Source organism: Pseudophryne corroboree, chromosome 8 (assembly GCF_028390025.1).
Source record: "Pseudophryne corroboree isolate aPseCor3 chromosome 8, aPseCor3.hap2, whole genome shotgun sequence".
Lineage (NCBI taxonomy): Eukaryota > Metazoa > Chordata > Amphibia > Anura > Myobatrachidae > Pseudophryne > Pseudophryne corroboree.
Window position 1 is genome coordinate 351,308,315 of NC_086451.1, and position 19,290 is coordinate 351,327,604.

General features: G+C 45.5%; 1 protein-coding gene across 2 annotated transcripts in view; it reads left to right on the forward strand.

The window, feature by feature from the left end:
• Positions 1 to 6,585: 6,585 nt before the first annotated feature.
• The window catches only part of LOC134949111 (interleukin-13 receptor subunit alpha-1-like), a 238,155-nt gene continuing 225,450 nt past the window's right edge, over positions 6,586 to 19,290 (forward strand). Inside the window, exon 1 of one of the 2 annotated variants that reach the window (XM_063937501.1) lies at positions 6,586 to 6,909. In XM_063937501.1, the coding sequence (XP_063793571.1) occupies positions 6,828 to 6,909 (82 nt within the window). In that variant the 5' untranslated portion in view covers positions 6,586 to 6,827. The remainder of the gene's footprint in view (positions 6,910 to 19,290) is intronic. The other variant, XM_063937502.1, reaches the window with a different exon arrangement.

Genomic DNA, 19,290 nt, shown 5'->3' on the forward strand with positions numbered 1-19,290 from the left:
AATATAAAACTGCATACCAGGTGTGTGGAACAGGAACCAGCTGCTTGGAAGGCTGACGTTTTCACCCCGTTTTTTAATCCCTTTCGCCGATGCCTTTTCACTTTTTTTGTTGTTGTTGAATCGTCTTGGGTGAAAACGGACCGAAAAACTGTAAAAAAAAACGCCCGCAAATTCGACAAAACACGTGTATTGTGGCGAATAAACCGACCCACGTGGTTTTTGCCAGTGCCGGATTATCGAAAAATTGGCAAGGCATTGAATAGGACAAATCTAATTTGCCCTAAAAACATTTTTTTAATGGTCGAAAAATCTGGCAATAATTGAATATCCCCCTTAGTATGGCATTACACTAATTCAATGAGTTCCAATTATTTTTCTGATTTAAACCATAAGGCTGTAGTGTGTCCAGACAGTATATCCTCCTGGATTCCAATTACATTAGGGCAGACACTTTGTCACCTCCACACGACATGGGACGAATCTGGTCGATGATCTGATACTTTAAATTGGCTATCGTATGGTTCTGTTCTTTGTAATGTCTCGCAACTATCTGCTTGCCTGCCAATGCCATATTGATGGGAGACCACTGCAAAGCCATACGTTCTTTGAACATATGGCTAGTCATTCCCACATAGTACAAGCCGCATGGGCATGTAATAAAATAGATAACAAACCTACAAGAGCAATTAAGTACTGTATACTTGCTATATGTGTATGAGTGTGTGTGTGTGTGTGTGTGTGTGTGTGTGTGTGTGTGTGTGTGTGTGTGTGTGTATGGTGTGTGTGTGTGTGTGTGTGTGTGTGTGTGTTTGTGTGTGTGTGTTTGTATGTATGTATGTATGTATGTATGTATGTATGTGTATGCTTTATGTCTGTATGTATACTGTGTGTATGTATTAGAGATTTGTGAGTTCAGATTAAACTGGATTTTTCTTATTCGCTATTCAATACACGTGACATCCGAGAGCCAATAAAATGCCGTTTTGAGATACGGGTAAATCGGGGTAAATCCGAACCCGCACATCTCTACTATGTATACATGTACAGAAACCCTCCAATGAAAATCCTGCGCTTGCCCCTGATATGATTTGATCACTGCGTCGGAACTGCTCATGTGCAGACATCACCGGGGAATCTGCGGTAATTAGCCCATAGGATTACAGTGGATTACTTAAATTAATAATGCCTATTGTTTTGGTACTTGTTAATTGTATGGATGCAGCTGTAACTTGCCTTTTCTGTAGCTTGCCAGAATCGCTGTTTCCAAATTTTTATCAGCCTGTCTATCGTGATGAGTTACTTGTTGACATGAGGACAGCAGTGAGTGATTTGCAAAAAGCAGTTCAATTGGAGCATCTACAGTAGCTTTTGTATAATTAGCTATAATCTCCTATATAATAGCCCAGATCTGTGACTCTGTGCCTGTGTGTATAACGCTGGGCGTGGCTAGGAGCTCTCATTGGGTTAGCAGCAGGTCTATCACACCCAGTCCACAGCTGATTGGGTGAGAAATGCCCTCCCACACAGGTTACATCCAATGGGAGGCTCTGCCCTTTGGCTGCTGTGTGTTCCCAGAACAAGATTAACAATGGGGCTGATGGAGCTGCAGCTCCAGGTATACACCGCAAAATAGGCCCACTGCATCTGCAGCAATATACCCTCCAACAATTTATACACAAAAATCTGTACAAATTCGAAAAGGGGGCGTGACCACGGGTAAAGGTGCATGGCCACACCCCTTTTCCTTTACTTCCAGTGGAAGTTTGGAGAGCCAAAAATCGGTACAGACCATTAAAAAAAGGTACTGTACCTGCCAAAAAGGTACAGTTGGAGGGTATGAAGCAAGTCTCTGCAGTGTAGATTGGGGGGGGAAATCCTTTTACTGCAGCATCCTATGTCCTGCTGCCAGTCCGCCTGCCCCCTCCGGGCATCAACAATCCCCACTCCCTAGTAGCGGCGCAGGTGGAACAAAAGCTGCTGCTTTCACCGGCATAGATGTGTATGAAAGCGGCGCAGCAGAAGGCTTTCATAGCCCTCCCTGCGCCGCATACTCTCTGAGCCCAGGAGCCTCCTCTGCGTGTGATGTCCCAGAAGTGCCTCCCCGCCACAGCTGCGCCCAGATCCCCAGAGGCCCTGACTCCGCAACACAGCACCTGGGCTGCCGGCCTGGTAACCCCAAGATGGCTAATGTAACGGATAGAGTGGGTGATATATAGCGGAGGGTAATGTCAGGATGCTGAATCAATGTAAAAGGTGACAGTACTGTGCGGTGCAGTGGGTGTGTAGTGTCACTGACACTGCACAGCACTCTCACCATTTACATTGATTCAGCGAGTCAGTCAGTTCTGCCAGCCAGTCACTATAGTTAGCGCTGGTGTCCTAACGCGCTAAATAAACTATAGCTCCCAGCAGCCCTTAGTGCCAAAGCATTCCGGCCCTAAGGCCTGCTGGGAGCTGTAGTTTATTGAGTGCATCTTCTTCCCTGTAATGTGGCGCGTTTGGACACTGGCGCTAACAATAGTGACTGGCTGCTTGGCTGCTGTGCGAGTCTGCGGGAGAGCCACTGCCAAAGGGATGACAGCAGCTTAGCTGCTTCCAGTAGGAGAAGCAGGAGAAGCATTACCTGCCCATCCTCCACTCGCAGTACCTCTGTGCCCCATCGATGGCACCCCCACACCCTCCTTCTACCACCTCTCCCACCTGTGGCACCACTGCACCAGCACCTCCCCCACCCATGGCACCCCCACAACCCCCCTCCCCCACCCGTGGCACCCCTGGGCCCCCTCCCCCATCTGCGTCTCCCCCGCAACCACCACTCCCCCAATCACAGCACATACTAGGTGATTCATCAGGGCCTGGATGCGCTGTTCACGCCGTTGCAAGGGGCTACGACCCCTTAACCATTGCACGCCCTTTGTCCGTGCAATATTTAATCACTCACACAATGATGATTGGAGGTAATACTCCATATAATAAAAATATTGCTCGCCATAAGGGCGTGCAAGGGTTAACAGGGCATAGCCCCTTATGACGGTGTAAAGAGCACCCGTAGGGCGCGATGAATCAGCTAGTTACTAGAGATCAGCAGACTCAGTTCTCCGAGAACAGAGCTCACCCGAACTTCTGGGATCAGAGGTCATCCAAGCCATGGCTCGGGTTTTTCCGCTGGGCTCGGAATATAGATCGAGGCAAAGCGTCATCATCCCGGCGTCAGATCACAATGATTTTGGATTCGATATAAGTCCCTCCCACAGTGATTTGTGCGCCATGTCACACAGGATGCTGGCTGGAGAGTACACACTAGACTCCCAGGGCAGAAATTAATTAATATATCAGTGCTTTATTATACTGGTGCACAGCTCAGAGCTCCTAAGAGCAGCATTAACCATCATTAACCCTTTAATGATGCACAGCATACTGTTGTTGTTGTTGTTGTTGTTGTTGTTGTTGTTGTTGTTGTTGTTGTTTTTTGTCACTGCCAGGTCCTCCATACAGGGGCAGTATTAAGCCTTAGTGCAGAGTGAACACTGGTGTTTTTTTGTCATTGCCTACATTGCAGCACAGAGCTCCATATACTGTAGGGCATAGTAACCTACTCTCCCGGAAGTTGCGGGAGGCTCCCAATTTTTGGGGTAGCCCCCTGCACCCCCGGAAGAGCAGGCAGATCTCCCGCATCCTGCCCACACCCTAGTGAAGTGGGCAGGATAAGAGAGATACTTTCCATAAATTCCGGTATTCGTGGGTCTGTGGGGTGTGAGAGGGGCTAAAATGACCCAAATTGCGTCATTTTAGCCCCACCCTCTTCCATCAGACCCCCGAATCACAGCATTTTATCAATGTGGGGGCGGGGCTTGATGATGTTACAGCCCAGCCCCTCCCCCTGATGTTCACTGCAGCGTCTCCTCTCCGGGCTTCTCCCGGAGTGGAGATATTAAAAGTAGGTAAGTATGCTGTAGGGCAGCATTAACCTTTGGTGCACACTGGTGTTTTTTTGTCACTTCATAGTATACATTGCAGCCCAGAGCTCCTAATATAGGGTGGCATTAACCCTTTTTTGGTACACAGTGCACACTGGTACCAGCAAGTTTTTGCCGAAGTTGTCATTTGTACAACTTGTGTGTGCTGTAGGTGACGCGCTCCACTGTGTTCATAACTGTAAGCACTGTGAGTCCACAGTAAGTTGTCATTTGTAATCCAACGTAAACAAAAAAGTTTTCTTTTTTTGTATTACTTGTGTGTTCAGTAAAGCTCAATGGGTGCCATGCTGCACTGCATTCCTAAATATAAGCACTGTGACTCCGCAGTGTTAGTTGCTATTTGTGAAAAAAGTTAATCAAGAAAAAAAGTTGTTTTTATATTTTTTGTTCAACTTGTGTACAATAGATGCTGTGCCACACTGTGTTCAGAAATATAATCACTGTGTCTCTGCAGTAGAGTTATCATTTGTGAAAAAGCTTTTTTTGTACAACTTGTGCTATCAATAAAGCTCAGTAGTTGCTATGCCAGTGCATTAATAAATATAAGCACTGAGTTGATATGGATCACGATTGGTTGACAGAAGATAGATTGCACCTGAATGAGGAGGGAGCACCGGTGCTGGGGGAAGGATGGTTAGAGGGTTGGAGGAGATACAGAAAAATGTAAAGTCATGCACTTTGGAACAAAAATAACCATACATCCTACAAATTAAATAGGGAGAACTTAGGGGAGACAGTATTACAAAAAGAGGGGTGCTCATTGATAATAGATTTAACAACAGCACCCAATGTCTGGAATTCTTTACCAGAGAAGGTCATAATGGCGGGCTCAGTCATTAAATTTAAGAATGGGTTGTATAAATTTCTAACTGAAAAAAATATTCAAGGATATAGCATTTAAAAAAAATGTATGTATTGCATAACTACGGATATAGTATTGCATAACTACGGATATATCTGGTTATTTACAGAATAGTATAGGATTTAAATAAAGGTTGAACTGGATGGACAACTTGTCTTTTTTCAACCTTATTATCTATGTTACTATTAACTATATTACTAAGAGCAGGAGCAGCAACCAAGTACTAGTGCTGTGACTGCTGCAAGTCATGATAGGGGGCAGGGGGCAGAAAGTTTAGGAAATGGCCCATGATATCAAAATCTTACACAATGTTAAAAATAGGGGTAGATGCGTCACTTTAAAAACCGACAAATTAGTGCCCAAAAAGAAAAACACTATTGCTAAAGAACAAACTGTGTTTAGGAGAGCCTAGGAGTGGACATATTAACTATGTGCGATTCTGACATTTCTCCTCCTTCCGCCATTTCTGCACCATCTTCAAATGTGGGGATGAGCAGTACAAGTGAAGATGGTGAAGATGACATAATAGAAATGGAGGATTATAGTGTGGAAGCGGAACAGGATGAAGGGTATATTTGTATACTATCTGAAGCTAATGAGGATGATTAGTATGAGAAAGTTCATGATGTTGTTTGTGTAAGTTAGCCACCAGTGGCAGCAGTTTTTGCCCATTATAAAAAAGAAAGCCATTGTGATGCCTGGGCATAAAACAAAAAAAAGCCACCTCTTGGGTGTGGCATTTTTTAAAATAAAAATCCTGACATGTGTGAAGGCATCTGCTCCATTTGTGAGGCAAAAGCTAGTAGAGATAGGAACTTTAACTATCTAGGCACCTCTTCCCTGTTACATTATTTGCGGCAAGTTCATGAAATGTATTTTACAAAATTATATAAATTTACAATTACACCCTCATTAGTGATCAGAGATAGTCCTTCCAAAAAATTATGTGGGGTCCCAAACAAACCAAGTGCTTTAGCCACAGTCCCTGTTGCTGAAGAGCTTGGTTTGTTAAACTGTACATGTCCTTTTTAATATCCAACATAAGGGCACAAGGACAATTCCATCTTGCATCACTTTTCTTTTCTGCAACTGCTGTGTGGCAATGTTTCATAGATGTGCTATAAACTGCCAAGTGTTTATGAGTAATCAGCCAGCCTTTGGTCAGTATTGGTAAAAACAATATTATGAGCTATGAGGCGGTCAAAAGTGACTGGAAATGATTATTACTGAGATTAATCATCTGTATGAATAAAAACAGGCACCAATGGCATAATTTTAGCAGTTTTTAACCATTTTGAAAAAAATACAGATCCAAAACAAAATCACGTGAGGGAGTTTTTTTTTAAAAACCAAAACCTGACGACGAATTAGAACCAAAACACAGGTGTCGGCGCACATCTATAATAATTAGCAAAAAAAAGAAGAAAACTTTATAGTTTCCTATCGATGATTTCATGCCATTGATGCTAAAGCACCAGTAGTACATCAGTGGAGACCATCGATGGTTAACCCTCCATTGGCCATCCCTAGTTTGAAATCCAGTCAATCACTTGCATACTTAGGAAAATAATTTCAGAGCTACAGTAGAGGGTTAAGCAGTGGAGTCATGTTATTATTCACATTTAAAGTATGTGGGCAAATTAGCAGTCTGCAGGAAATGATGATACTGGCGTATTTCCCCAATCACTGTCCTGCAGAGTATAGAAGATGTGTGGGTGTTCTGTATCACTGGAAGTAATAAAACTGTGTGGGTTACACTTTGCATAGTTCATGCACATGGAAGTGGCAGCGATGTTTGCTTTACAAAACTGTAGCCGCTTGATGTTCTAAGAAAGTTATAGTTGTAGGAGGAAATATATTCCACTCTAGTGATAGGAGGAGGTGGAGTTGAATGGGTGGATACCTTCTAGCAGTGAGTCTGTTGTGCAGCAAAGATCCAGCAGCACTTATGATTGTTGTGTTTTAGTACTCAGTTATTATCATATAATATGGGAAGACGTTGTTGTAGTGTGACGTTTGGATTGCTGATTGCAATGGATTTCCTCATACAGACTGCAGCTAGTGGAACAGGTGAGTAGTTTATTTTTCTACCAAAATATAAATATTGGTTTGGTACTGTAGTGTTACTGATTGATAAGAGTGTTTGCATCTCCATAGAACCCTCTAGCCAGGCAGTGTACAAAGAGTTAAAACAGTGAAAGTACTGCATAAACATTTAACCTTAAACCTGACACATAAAGTTTACATGCTGTATGACTGTACAGCATTCAGTACTTACCTACTTTTGACAAAGCATGTCAGGGAGATTGTGAAAGTAACACCTATCAGCGCGGATGTGTACTGCTACATCTGAGAGGAGTGGTATCATTTTTTTTTTCCAGGATTTGTGTATTGTGTTTTACAGCAGGTTCCATATACTGTAAGTGGCCACGAGAAACCTTATTTAAAATGCATAGGGATAATTGTTGCTTATAATCAATGCAGTGAAATGGTACTGATGATCCCATTTGAATGTTGGTATCTCTGATTTATCCCCCCCCCCCCCCTCCCCCAAGAGTGTAACAGCTTCATTATGGGGATAAGATGCAATCAGGGAGATTGATGGACTATCCAGGGAGTCAGGGAGATTGCTGCTATTACAGGGAGTCTCCTGAAGACTGCGGGAAGGTAGGTAACTATGCTGTACAGGAAGAGCTACAGTGACAGGCTGTGTTGCTACTTCATCAGAATCAGGGGCACATGGGGAATTTAAAGTGGCCCTGAAAAAAAGTGAGGTTAGACCAGCATCCTAGGGATGCCATACAGCAGGGGTTCTCAAACTGTGTGCCTTGGCACCCTGGGGTGCCTTGGGTCACTTGCAGGGGTACCCTGGGTTGGTGGACCAGGACCAATTAAAATTATATATGGCCAGTAGGCAAAACCAGTGCTGCTGGCTACCAATCATACAATATGTGGACAAATAGAAGCAAATCTAGTCACTCACCACACAATGGAACCTAAGGATGACATACAATTAAACACAATTTGCTTAATTTAATATTTCTGTCTAAATTTCTCAATAAGAAACTTTTGGCCTAGGGGTGCCCGTAAAATAATTCTGATGCTCTAGGGCAGGGGCACTATAGTGCACTGAGGAAGCTCTTTATGAGTGAAATGCGCATAGGCTTTAGCTATGTGTTCCCGTGTCAGTAATAGTGTTTAAAATGTGCAATTGATATACAACATACATGTGAGACCTATAGTGCATTATCAGGAGCCAAACCTGCTCATTGTAGAGAGGAGTCTTTAAACATATTTATATTCACCTGAAATTCCATCTGTATGCTGTGGGATAGCTGACATTAATATCAAACAAGAGAAACAACGGGGTTAATGCCAGATACAAGAATTTCTCTGTGTCTAGTGGAGATTTAGTGCTATTGTATGTGTACCGCAGTTAGTCGGCAAACAGGGGCATGATCCTCTGGTACCTATATAAAATATAAGTTACTTGAGTTTAACGAGCAATATTTAAGTGCTACTAATATGTCCTGCATGGACACAATTTAATATTGCTGAGTACCAGTAACGACTGCTGCTAATACTAACTTATACATAAGGTGTAAAACATTGTGGATTAACATCATATTGGGATATATTAAACCCATCTCTCCAGCACATTTATTCATGCATTATTAATAGCAGCAACTGGGGTCAGAGATTTTTAAGTTCTATAAAGTGGACAGCCTTTAATATAGGGCAGTGAAATTGTTTACCCAGGCTCATCCCCATCATTTCTCTCAAACACTAAGTCTATTTATATAATGTCATACCAGCATTCTCTGCACTATGTGACATTTTAGGATCTCAGGCACAAGTTACATATTCAGCAACATTGGCCCTCATTCCGAGTTGATCGCTCGCAAGGCGAATTTAGCAGAGTTGCTCAGGCTAAGCCTACGCCTACTGGGAGTGTATCTTAGCTTCTTAAAATTGCGACCGATGTATTCGCAATATTGCGATTACAAACTACTTAGCAGTTTCAGAGTAGCTTCAGACTTACTCGGCATCTGTGATCAGTTCAGTGCTTGTCGTTCCTGGTTTGACGTCATAAACACACCCAGCGTTCGCCCAGACACTCCCCCGTTTCTCCGGCCACTCCTGCGTTTTTTCCGGAAACGGTAGCGTTTTTATCCACACGCCCCGAAAACGCCGTGTTTCCGCCCAGTAACACCCATTTCCTGTCAATCACACTACGATCGCCGGAGCGATGAAAAAGCCGTGAGTAAAAATACTATCTCCATTGTAAAATTACTTGGCGCAGTCGCAGTGCGAATATTGCGCATGCGTACTAAGCGGAATTTCACTGCGATGCGATGAAAAATACCGAGCGAACGTCTCGGAATGAGGGCCATTGTTTCACTCCTCCATTTGTAACATTACAATCAAGTTATCAGTATTACAGCTTTAAGGGCAGGAGTGGAGAGAAACTTGGCTACAATTTGATGTAACAGTTTGTAACTTCAAAGCAAGACAGCATATGTCCCTCTATTGCAGCATAACAGGCTCCAATGAATATGAAAACTGTAGATCTCATAAAAAGATAGCACTGATACAGTGCTGCACAAATATATGTATGTGAATGCACAATTGAAATAAACACAGGAAAATATATGAAGGGACAAACACATTAGCTTTGTTTTTAAATCTTTATTCACACCTATTCCATTTCTGTCACTTTCTATTCTCTGTTTCTTACTCTATGAATTTTAATATTTCGCTCTAATTTCAATAAAGGACAATTGAGTCCCATATAAATGAATAATAAAATAAACCTCTATATCATTTTAGGTTATTGAGCATTTAAGCCTTTATTTGATATTGCTGCTGTGGATATATATGTTCTATAACAACAATCATATTGATGAGTTAGTAGTTGGATGAGTGCACCTTAAATTTATCTGGTTTCTTTTCCTTTTCCCCTTTCTATGGGGATTTGACTCCGTATCCTTGTTTAAACCAGTAGGTAGCACCTTTGTGAGCCTCCTAATTTTGTCTCATATATATATTGATATATGCGCATCCCTAAAATAGGGTGTAATTAGATATGACAATAGGCACTCCAACTTTGTGATTGACATCATAATTTACTAATCTCGGTGCGGGTTACCCTCCAGATCTGGTGGAAGCTTATTGCTTGACCAGTATTGGAACTTTTTGGATAACACAACTTGTGTAACTGTAATAACTAAACTGCAGGTAAAGTACGCACTGGGACAGGCGCCCAGCATCTTCTACGGACTAGGAGAAAAGGATTTACCGGTAGGTTATCAAAATCCTATTTTCTCATACGTCCTAGAGGATGCTGGGGATGACATCAAGACCATGGGGTCTATACCAAAGCTCCAGTACGGGCGGGAGAGTGCGGATGACCCTGCAGCACCGATTGACCAAACTTTAGGTCCACATCGGCCAAGGTGTCAAACTTGTAGAACTTAGCAAATGTGTTTGACCCTGACCAAGTAGCTGCTCGGCAAAGTTGTAATGCCGAGACCCCCCCGGGCAGCCGCCCAGAATGAGCCCACCTTCCTAGTGGAGTGGGCCTTTACCGACGTCGGCAACGGCAATCCAGCCGTAGTATGAGCTTGCTGAATCGTATTTCTAATCCAACGTGCAATAGTCTGCTTGGAAGCAGGACAGCCAATCTTGTTGTGATCATACAGGACAAACAGAGCCTCTGTTTTCTGTATACGAGCCGTTCTAGCAACATAGATTTTCAAAGCTCTAACCACATCTAGAGACTTTGAATCAGTGAATGTGTCAGTAACTACTGGCACCACAATAGGCTGGTTTATGTGAAAAGCAGAAACCACCTTTGGAAGAAAATGTTGGCGAGTTCGCAACTCTTCCCTATCTTCATGGAAAATCAGGTAAGGGCTCTTGTGAGACAAGGCCCCCAATTCAGACACCCGCCTTGCGGATGCCAAAAGCATCACCACTTTCCAAGTGAGAAACTTCAACTCTATCTTTTGTAGAGGCTCAAACCAATCCGATTGAAGGAACTGCAATACCACGTTAAGGTCCCATGGTGCCACTGGAGGCACGAAAGGAGGCTGGATGTGCAGAACCCCTTTCACGAAGGTCTGAACCTCTGGAAGAGAGGCCAATTGTTTCTGGAAGAACACTGACAAGGCCGAAATCTGGACCTTGATTGATCCCAATCGGAGTCCCGCCTTCACACCATCCTGCAAAAAAATGGAGAAAACATCCCAATTCAAACTCTTCCGTAGGAGCCTTCTTGGATTCACACTAAGACACATATTTTCTCCAAATACGTTGGTAATGTTTCGACGTTACTTCCTTTCTGGCCTGAATAAGTGTGGGTATGTCCTCCTCGGGAATACCCTTCCTGGCTAGGATCCGGCGCTCAACAGCCATGCCGTCAAACGTAGCCACGGTAAGTCTTGGTACACGCATGGCCCCTGCTGCAGCAGGTCCTCTCGAGGAGGAAAAGGCAGAGGATCTTCTATGAGCAACTGCTGAAGATCTGGGTACCAAGCCCTCCTTGGCCAGTCTGGGGCAATGAAGATTGCTCGAACCCTTGTTTTTCTTATGATCCTGAGTACTTTTGGGATCAGCGGAAGTGGAGGGAAGATATACACTGACGGAAACACCCACTGGGTCACCAGTGCATCCACTGCTACTGCTTGAGGGTCTCTCGACCTGGAACAGTATCTCTGAAGCTTCTTGTTGAGACGAGACGCCATCATGTCTATTTGAGGAACTCCCCAAAGACTTGTCACCTCTGCGAAGACTTCTTGGTGGAGGCCCCACTCTCCTGGATGGATATCATGTCTGCTGAGGAAGTCTGCTTCCTAGTTGTCTACTCCCGGAATGAATATTGCAGACAGAGCTTGTAGATGTTTTTCTGCCCAGCTGAGGATTTTTGTTGCCTCTGCCGCTGCCACTCTGCTTTTCGTTCCGCCCTGCCAGTTTATGTATGTGACTGCTGTTACATTGTCTGCCTGGATCTGCACGGGACGGTCTTGAAGAAGATGTACCACTTGTTGAAGGCCGTTGTAAATGGCTCTTAGCTCCAGAACGTTTATGTGAAGGCAGGCTTCCTGTTGTGCCCAACGTCCCTGGAAGATTTCTCCCTGAGAGACTGCTCCCCAGCCTCGGAGACTTGCATTCGTGGTTACCAGGACTGAATCCCGAACCTGCGTCCCTCTAGCAGGTGAAAGCTGTGCAACCACCACAGGAGCAAAATCCTGTTTTTTGATGACAGGATTATCTTTCTGTGCATGTGTAGGTGTGACCCCGACCACTTGTCCAACAGGTTCCACTTGAATACTCTGGCATGTAACCTGCCAAACTGTATGGCCTCGTAGGCCGCCACCATCTTCCCCAACAACCGAATGCACTGATGGATCGACACACTGGATGGTTTCAATATCTGTTTTACCATTTTCTGGATTTCCAGAGCCTTTTCCAGCGGAAGAAATACTCTGAACTTCTGTGTTCAGAATCATCCCGAGGAAAGACAACCTTGTCGTCGGTTCCAACTGTGACTTTGGGTAATGTATGATCCACCTGTGTTGTTGGAGTATTGACAGAGAGAGTGATATTTTTTTTTAACAACTGCTCCCTGGATCTCACCTTTATCAGGAGGTCATCCAGATAAGGAATTATATTGACTCCTTTCTGACGAAGGAGAACCATCATCTCCGCAATCACCTTGGTGAATACCCTCGGCGCCGTGGAGAGGCCGAACGGTAACGTCTGGAATTGGTAATGGCAATCCTGAACCGCGAATCTCAGATAAGCCTGGTGAGGAAGATAAATGGGAACATGCAGGTAAGCATCCTTTATGTCCACCGACGCCAAGTAGTCCCCCACCTCCAGACTGGCAATCACCGCCCGAAGTGATTCCATCTTGAACTTGAACCTTTTCAGAAAGAAATTCAGATCCTTTAGATTTAGGATCGGTCTGACCGAGCCGTCCGGCTTCGGAACAACAAAGAGGCTTGAATAAAAACCCCGCCCTTGTTGTGACAACGGTACCAGGACTATGACCTGGTCTTGACATCATTTTTGGATTGCCGCTGTTACTGCTTCTCTCTCTGGCGGAGAAACTGGCAAGGTCAATTTGAAAAATCGGCATGGGGGAACGTCTTGAAACTCTAGTTTGTATCCCTGGGATACTATTTGCAACACCCAGGGGTCCAGGCCAGACAGAATCAAATTCTGGCTGAAGAGTTTGAGACATGCCCCCACCCGAGCGGCCTCCCGCAAGGGAGTTCCAGCGTCATGCTGGGGATTTGGCAGAATTAGGGGTAGACTTCTGCTCTTGGAAACCTGGAGCCGTTGTGGGCTTCTTTCCCCTTCCCCTTCCCCTACCTGCAAAGAAGGGGGAACCTCTCGTCTTTTTGTATTTATTGGGCCGAAAGGACTGCATTTGCGGGTGATAGGTCTTTTTTTGCCGGTGCAGGTGCAGAAGGCAAAAATGTCGACTTACCTGCGGTAGCCGCCGAGACGAACGCATCCAGGCCATCGCCGAATAAGGCCTCACCTTTATATGGGAGAGCCTCCATGTTTCTTTTGGAATCTGCATCCTCGTTCCACTGGCGAATCCACAACGCCCGCCTAGCCGATAATGCCATGGTAGCGGCTTGTGAACTCTAGAATCCAATATCCTTCATTGCTTCCAGCATGTAGGCGGAAGCAGTCCTTGATATTCCGTAACTTAAGGAATATCTCATCTTTATCAATCGTGTCAATTTCTGATGACACACTTTCTGACCATTTTTCAATAGCTCGACTCACCCATGCGCAGGCAATAGTGGGCCTGAGCAGTGTACCATTGGTAACATAAATGGATTTCAATGTCATTTCCATTTTGTGGTCTGCCGGCTTTTTAAGAGAAGCCGTGCCAGGAGCAGGGAGAATTACCTTCTTTGTCAACCTGTAAAGTGCACTGTCTAACACAGGGGGTGACTCCCATTTTTTCCTGTCTTCAACCGGTAAAGGATAAGCTATGTGAATCCTTTTGGGAATACGAAATTTTTTATCAGGATTCACCCACATCCCTTCAAACAGAGCATTTAGTTTGTGTAAAGGAGGGAACGTGACTTTGGATGTCTTTTCCTTACATAAATAAGCCTTCTCCTGAGGTACAGGAGTGCTTTCTGTAACCTCCAACACGTCCCTTATAGCCACAATCATATATTGTATACTTTTTGCCAATTTATGATCTATCTCTCTGGATTCACTATCGTCGACACAAGAATCAGAATCTGTGTCGGTATCAGTGTTTACAACATCTGCAAATGGTCTCTTATGTGACCCAGTGGGGCCGCCCGCATAAGGAATAACAGCATCCTGAAATATCACATCTTCCACAGATTTTCTCCAGCATGCAGCCTTATAGGCCCTACACACATGCTGATTTGTTTGAAAGATATGAACGATCTCGTTCATAAATGAACGAGAACTCGTTCATATCTTTCAGTGTGGAGGCTCCAGCGATGAACGATGCGCGGCCCCGCGCTCGTTCATCGCTGGTCCCCCGTCGGCTGTACATGCAGGCCAATATGGACGATCTCGTCCATATTTGCCTGCACTTCAATAGAGCCACGTGACGGGGGGAGTGAAGAAACTTCACTCCCCCCGTCACTGCCCCTCCGCTGCCGGGTCGCTCGTCGGCCGTATCTGCCGTCGGGCAGCTCGGTGGCAGATCGGCCAGTGTGTAGGGCCCTTTAGATTCAGACTTATCCAATTTACGGTTAATCAGATGCATACTGTCACGTAATTCTTTCACCCATGCAGGCTCTTGGTGTGCCGGTAGCGCCACCACATTACAACTCTGTGTCCCTAAAATGGCTTCCTCCGGGGAGGAACTCCCTGCCTCAGACATGCCTCACACGTGTACACCACACTCAGACACACTGGGACTTATTTTGGGGACAGACACACAGTAAAATCTGTCAGAGGGACACAGGATAGAAGCAGCCAGTTCACAAACCCAGCGCCAGTATTGCCTGTGAACACAGTATGTCCACAGCCCAAAAGCACTTTTAAATAGTAATATACACTATCAAATGCACCACAATCACTTTATGCCCCCCCTTTATAGCACCCTGTACTTGTCAGAAGTGGAGGAGAGGACCAGCCTGCAGCCAGAGGAGAGAGAGAAAATGGCGCTGAGTAGTGTGCTGGCTGCCTGAGGAAGAAGCTCCGCCCCACAATGGCGCGTCCTTACATTCAGTATATGACATATTTTTTTATACTGGCGGGGGTAGGGCTGTGCCAGCGGCATCTTATGCCCCCTTTTAGCCAGTTTGAGGTATTTTTCTTGCTGCCCAGGGCGCCCCCGCGCCCTGCACCCTGCAGTGCCTGTGTGTGTGTGGGCAGCAATGGCCCGCCAGCCGCACCGCACCTCAGCCGTCACTTACTTGATTGAAGATCATTCTTCTCATACTCACCTGTCTTCTGACTTCTGGCTCTGCGAGGGGGGCGACGGCGCGCTGTGGGAGTGAGCATCTAGACACGGCTAGCGTTCAGTTCCCTTCAGGAGCTAATGGTGTCCTGTCAGCCAGAAGCAGAGCCATGAAACTCTGAGGAAGTTGGTTCTGCTTCTGCCCCCTCAGTCCCACGAAGCAGGGAGTCTGATGCCAGCAGATCTCCCTGAAAATAAAAAAACCTAACATAAGTCTTTTCAGAGAAACTCAGTAGAGCTCCTCAGAGTGCATCCAGTTGACCTGAGCACATTTCTAAAACTGGGGTCTGGAGGAGGGGCATAGAGGGAGGAACCAGTTCACACCCAATGAAAAGTCTTTAGAGTGCCCATGTCTCCTGCGGATCCCGTCTATACCGCATGGTCTTGATGTCGTCCCCAACATCCTCTAGGACGTATGAGAAATACACGCTGCCGTCACCACCGGAGACCAGACTGAGAGGCAGGACGGCAGGCAGGAGAGGCGCATGCTGCGCTCTCCACACAGCAGCAAAACGGTGAGCAGCACTATGGGGGCATATCTGGCACTGAGGGCACATGGCACAGTGGGGGCATATCTGTATCTGGCACTGTGGGGGCATATCTAGCACTGGGGGCACATGGCACTGTGGGGGCAAATCTGTATCTGGTACTGTGGGGTCATATGTGGCACTGTGGGGGCATATCTGGCACTGTGGGGGCATATCTGGCACTGTGAGGCATATCTGTATCTGGCACTGTGGGATCATATGTGGCACTGTGGGGGCATATCTGGTACTGTGGGGGCATATCTGGCACAGTGTGGGCACATGGCACTGTGGGGGCATATCTGTATCTGGCTCTGTGGGGGCATGTCTAGCACTGTGGGCATATGGCACTGTGGGGGCATATCTGTATCTGGCACTGTGGGGTCATATCTGGCACTGTGGGGGCATATCTGGCACTGTGGGGGCATAACTGTATCTGGAACCGTGGGGTCATACGTGGCACTGTGGGGGCATATCTAGCACTGTGGGCACATGGCACTGTGGGGGCATATCTGTATCTGGCACTGTGGGGTCATACGTGGCACTGTGGGGGCATATCTAGCACTGTGGGCACATGGCACTGTGGGGGCATATGTGTATCTGGCACTGTGGGGGCATATGTGGCACTGTGGGGGCATATCTGGCACTGTGGGGCATATGTGTGTCCGGCACTGTGGGGGCATATGTGTATCTGGCACTGTGGGGGCATATGTGGCACTGTGGGGGCATATCTGGCACTGTGGGGCATATGTGTATCTGGCACTGTGGGGGCATATGTGTTTGAGGTTTTTACCTGTGGGGGCCAATGTGTTATTTCGTGCGAGACAGTCATTACACTCTGTGCAGCAAGGCTATGTCCCTTTTTTGTTATACCACGCCCACTTTAACAAATTATGCCACGCCCCTTTTTTGGGGCTTTATCCCACCTAGGTAGAACACAAAAGCTTTTCAGATTTCAAAGTAGATCACCGACTCCAAAAGTCTGGCCACCCCTGCTCTAGGGTGCCGTGATTCAATAAAGTTTGGGGACCACTGCCATACAACATACTGGGGGTCATTCCGAGTTGTTCGCTCGCAAGCGGATTTTAGCAGATTTGCTCATGCTAAGCCGCCGCCTACTGGGAGTGAATCTTAGCATCTTAAAATTGCGAACGATGTATTCGCAATATTGCGATTACACACCTCGTAGCAGTTTCTGAGTAGCTCCAGACTTACTCGGCATCTGCGATCATTTCAGTGCTTGTCGTTCCTGGTTTGACGTCACAAACACACCCAGCGTTCGCCCAGACACTCCCCCGTTTCTCCGGACACTCCTGCGTTTTTTCCGGAAACGGTAGCGTTTTTTCCCACACGCCCATAAAACGGCCTGTTTCCGCCCAGTAACACCCATTTCCTGTCAATCACATTACGATCGCCAGAACGATGAAAAAGCCGTGAGTAAAATTCCTAACTGCATAGCAAATTTACTTGGCGCAGTCGCAGTGCGGACATTGCGCATGCGCATTCAGCGGAAAATCGCTGCGATGCGAAGATTTTTACCGAGCGAACAACTCGAAATGACCCCCAGTGGGAGGGGGGACCTTTATCAAGCATTTTATCATTTTGTGAGAACATTCTGTCCCTGGTAATCCTCTTTCCGCAATTATCTGGGTATTTTTTGTGAAAAATAGCATGCTGGGATGTGTAGTTCCATAGCAGCTGTAGTATCACAGGTTGCCTAGCCCTGACCTAGATATTACACTGGGTTACCAAGTCAGCAGCAAAATAGAAATGATTTTGAAATGTACAGTATATACTATGTAATGTAAACATGTATGTGTATTTACTGATCCTTCTTTACTGAGTCTGCGCTATATGTACAGTATATATATATATATATAACCATCCAATTGAAAACTGCACTCGGAGATCACAAACCATGTGAAGAAATTTAATTCATGACATTAACGTTTCGGGGCAGCAAGCCCCGTCCTCAGAATGAGGACGGGGCATGTTGCCCCGAAACGTTAATGTCATGAATTAAATTTCTTCACATGGTTTGTGATCTCCGAGTGCCGTTTTCAATTGGATGGTTATTACTTTGCTTCAACTGGCACCGGAGCATGTTGATTGGAGGATTTGAGTGCCGGCAGATACTGGAAGGATATATATATATATATATATATATATATATATTGTTAAGTTCGTTTAACTTACAGGGAAATGCTATACCTCATAATACACTGGTTCGGGCCGCTGCGGCCGCTGAATGCAGATAATACCCCTACGACGTAAATGCACCATAGGGGTAATTCCAAGTTGATCGCAGCAGGATTTTTGTTAGCAATTGGGCAAAACCATGTGAACTGCAGGGGAGGCAGATATAACATGTGCAGAGAGAGTTAGATTTGGGTGTGGTGTGTTCAATCTGCAATCTAACTTGCAGTGTAAAAATAAAGCAGCCAGTATTTACCCTGCACAGAAACAAAATAACCCACCCAAATCTAACTCTCTCTGCACATGTTATATCTGCCTCCCCTGCAGTGCACATGGTTTTGCCCAATTGCTATCAAAAATCCTGCTGCGATCAACTTGGAATTACCCCCTATGTGCACTATACAACGACATGTGTGGCTGAATACACTTCTATACCCGAACAAGAATGGAATGCGACACCAGTTGTATATGTTATGTTGTGGTCCAACGCAGCAACAAATATTTCCTAAAAGGGATATACACAGAAATACAACAATATAACAGGTGAAGAGCTACAACCCAATAGTACATACGTTTGTTCTCCTGCGCCTCCCGGAACCGGTCCTCAGTCAGTCTTAGCAAGATGACCTTCAGAGAATAGACCGAGGCCAACCAGGAGGCCCTGCTTTTATACAATAGTCCAAAACATAATACAAAGGAAACTGTAAGCTCTTCTTCCATAGGTCAAGGGGCAGGTCATTTACAGTACATGAGGGTTCATAGGTTGGTTTGAACAGGTGGGCGATGCTTGATCCAGGTGTACTTGCAGATGTCCTCCACTGGGTTCCAGCCGAAAATCAGGCGTACAGTAATTACAGTAAGATATGATTATTGTATTCCTGCGCATATCTATGCGCAGGAGCATGCTATAATCTGCAAACTGCGATCGGAATGTAGTCCTTGAAATACCATACATCTGGATACCAAACACTATGTCCTAACCTAGTTCTGTCCTGTAAAGCTGGATATCTCTGTTGTTCTATTTCCTAAGTAAATGTAACTTGCTGGTGTGGTGCGTGTAGACTATGTGTAAATTATGCACTATGTGGATAAAATATCAGTTATGTGTTTGTGGCTTTTCTATGCGAATGCGTATGCTACCGTATTTACTCATACTACGCGCTAATACGCAGGGCTTCGCGAGCCAATATATGTGGGTATGCGCACGGCAGAACACGTGCACGCACGGAGGCCCCTCTGTGTGGTGTTTGCACG